The sequence below is a fragment of the Triticum urartu genome, chromosome 2, assembly GCF_003073215.2.
Source record: "Triticum urartu cultivar G1812 chromosome 2, Tu2.1, whole genome shotgun sequence".
Classification (NCBI taxonomy): domain Eukaryota; kingdom Viridiplantae; phylum Streptophyta; class Magnoliopsida; order Poales; family Poaceae; genus Triticum; species Triticum urartu.
In genome coordinates, this window is record NC_053023.1 from 476,598,556 (window position 1) to 476,600,980 (window position 2,425).

Below are 2,425 nucleotides of genomic sequence, written 5' to 3' on the forward strand. Positions count from 1 at the left end.
GCTACAAATGTCATGTGCATTTTTCAGTGACCATGGTATATCTGAATCTTGATTTCATTCTAAAGAGAAGAATTTTTTGTCCAAGCTGGCCATGTAGATTCTGTTTTGCCATAACGTAGAGCAGATGACACTTGACAGCAAGATCGAGAGCAAGCGCCCCGGAATTCAATCAACTGTTCCATCAGCGGCGATCGCCGGGATGGTAAGCGTGGAATCGTTTCATGTGGCGGGGAGCTAGCCGAGCGGCAGTTGACTTGCCGAGACTTGATAGTTGGAAAGCAATGCGTGGTTCCGACGACACTCGTTTAGTCAGATCATCCCGGGCCATAAAAGAAGGCGTTCCACGCCTTGCACCATCACACCATCACGATCGAGCACTCGCAACAGCTTCACTCAACTCGCAGTGAAGATCACCTAGAGACCGACTAGCAGTGATCGATGGCGTCCGTCCGGCGCCCGTGCGCGGTGGCGCTGCTCGCCTGCGCCGCCGCATTCCTCGTGACGGTCGGTGCCCAGCCGAAGGACAACCCCATTTTATCGGACCCCAATGTGGTCCCCATCTACATGAGCCCCGGCGCGCAGCCCACCGTGGTGAGCTGCTACAACCAGAGCAGCCCGTCGCAGGCCCCAGAGTGCATGATCCCGGTGCGCCGCTGCCCCGCCGGCTGCCGCGACCTCTGCTACGTGCACTGCCCCAGCTGCAAGCTCGTCTGCAGTAAGAGCACAGCACACATACACGTCCATGTTTTTTGCATTCATTTCGCAGTTGAGGTTACTGATCGACTGTGTGCTTGATGCATCATTGGAACCCAACAGTGTGTGAACTGGCCGGCACGGAGTGCTACGACCCGCGCTTCGTGGGCGGCGACGGCAACAAGTTCCTCTTCCACGGCCGCAGGGACGCCGACTTCTGCCTGCTCTCCGACGCCAACCTGCACATCAACGCGCACTTCATCGGCAAGCGCAACGTGAAGGCGGCGCGTGACTTCACATGGGTGCAGGCGCTCGGCATCCGCTTCGGTGGCCACCGCCTCTACCTCGGCGTCAAGAGGACGGCCACCTGGGACAACGCCGTCGACCGCCTCGTCATCACCTTCGACGGCGTGCCCGTCGAGCTGGACGCGGCGCCGGCCGCCAGCTGGAGCCCGGCCTCCGCGCCCGCGCTGTCCGTCTTCCGCATCGGCGCGGCCAACGGCGTGGTGGTGCGCCTCGACGGCCGGTTCCGCATCGTCGCCAACGCGGTGCCGGTGACTGAGGAGGACTCGAGGGTCCACGACTACGGCCTCACCGCCGACGACAGCCTCGCGCACCTCAACGTCGCGTTCAAGTTCAACTCCATCAGCGCCGACGTGCACGGCGTGCTCGGCCAGACCTACCGCCCGGACTACGTCAGCGCCGGGGTTGACATGGGCGCCAAGATCCCGGTGATGGGGGGTGCCGCAAAGTACCAGGTGTCGGACATCTTCGGGACGGACTGCGAGGTGGCGCGCTTCGCCGGAGAGGACGTCGTCCGCGTCGGGGCGGTCGACATGATCGACGAGCCGGCCGACACCATGTGCGGCAGCGGCAAGGGCAGCGCCGGGCTGGTCTGCAAGAAGTGAAGTACGAGTATTGCGAGCTGATTTTGCTTCATTACCCTCGTAAGTGTGCCCATACACGTCTACGTGCTCGCTGCTGCTACACCACGTTATTGGTAGTAGCTCCGCATTTGCTTTCCAAATAAATCACCTGCTGGTGATGATGTCGTGTCTTGTGTGTTAGTCAAACGATCGTCGTGTAGGGCAACGTTGGAAATCCAGGCGTTGCTCGGCGTGCCAGGCTAGGATAGGATCGGCAGGGCATGATCCGAAGATCGAAGTTCATATGCATGTCGAGTCGAGCCCATCTTAGCTGCTTTTTCCCCCTCAATGTATTTTTTCAAATATAATGATTGAGCAATCAAGTTTGTTTTTCATGTTATATTACATGTGTGAGATACAGTTTTCCATTGAGCTACATCGGAAGGTGGATCGGGATTCCTCACCGTGCCTTGAAACAAACGCCACGTACCTGCCAATGTGTCGCCCCTTTTAGCTCGTCCCTTCCCTTTGCGCGCCACTCAGCTTCATCGGCAATCACAGCTAGCTCCGCCTCCGCGTGATCATATTCCTTGCGTCGCCTTGCTCCAAGCGGCAGAGCTACAGACAGAGGCAGTGCAATATAAACAACGTCATCTCGCGGATGTCTCTGTGGGCTGCCATATCAGGACAGGAGCAGCGATGGCGGGCGGGCAGCCGGAGGAGAGCCAGCAACCGCAGCTTGTTCGTGTTCGGCGGCAGCGCCCTGGCCACCATGAGCCACCGACGCAACCACCGGCGCCGCGCAAGATAAGGAGAAAGCGGCGTGGCCGCCGCCTTCGCAGCCTCGTCTTGCTGCTCGGTCTCCT

General features: G+C 59.3%; 1 protein-coding gene across 1 annotated transcript; it reads left to right on the top strand.

Moving 5' to 3' along the window:
* Positions 1 to 349: 349 nt before the first annotated feature.
* LOC125538023 lies at positions 350 to 1,959 on the top strand. Its single transcript, XM_048701329.1, has 2 exons — positions 350 to 715; positions 817 to 1,959. The coding sequence occupies exons 1-2, from the start codon at positions 439 to 441 to the stop codon at positions 1,599 to 1,601; spliced, it is 1,062 nt and encodes a 353-aa protein (XP_048557286.1). The 5' UTR covers positions 350 to 438; the 3' UTR covers positions 1,602 to 1,959.
* The last annotated feature ends 466 nt before the right edge of the window (positions 1,960 to 2,425 follow it).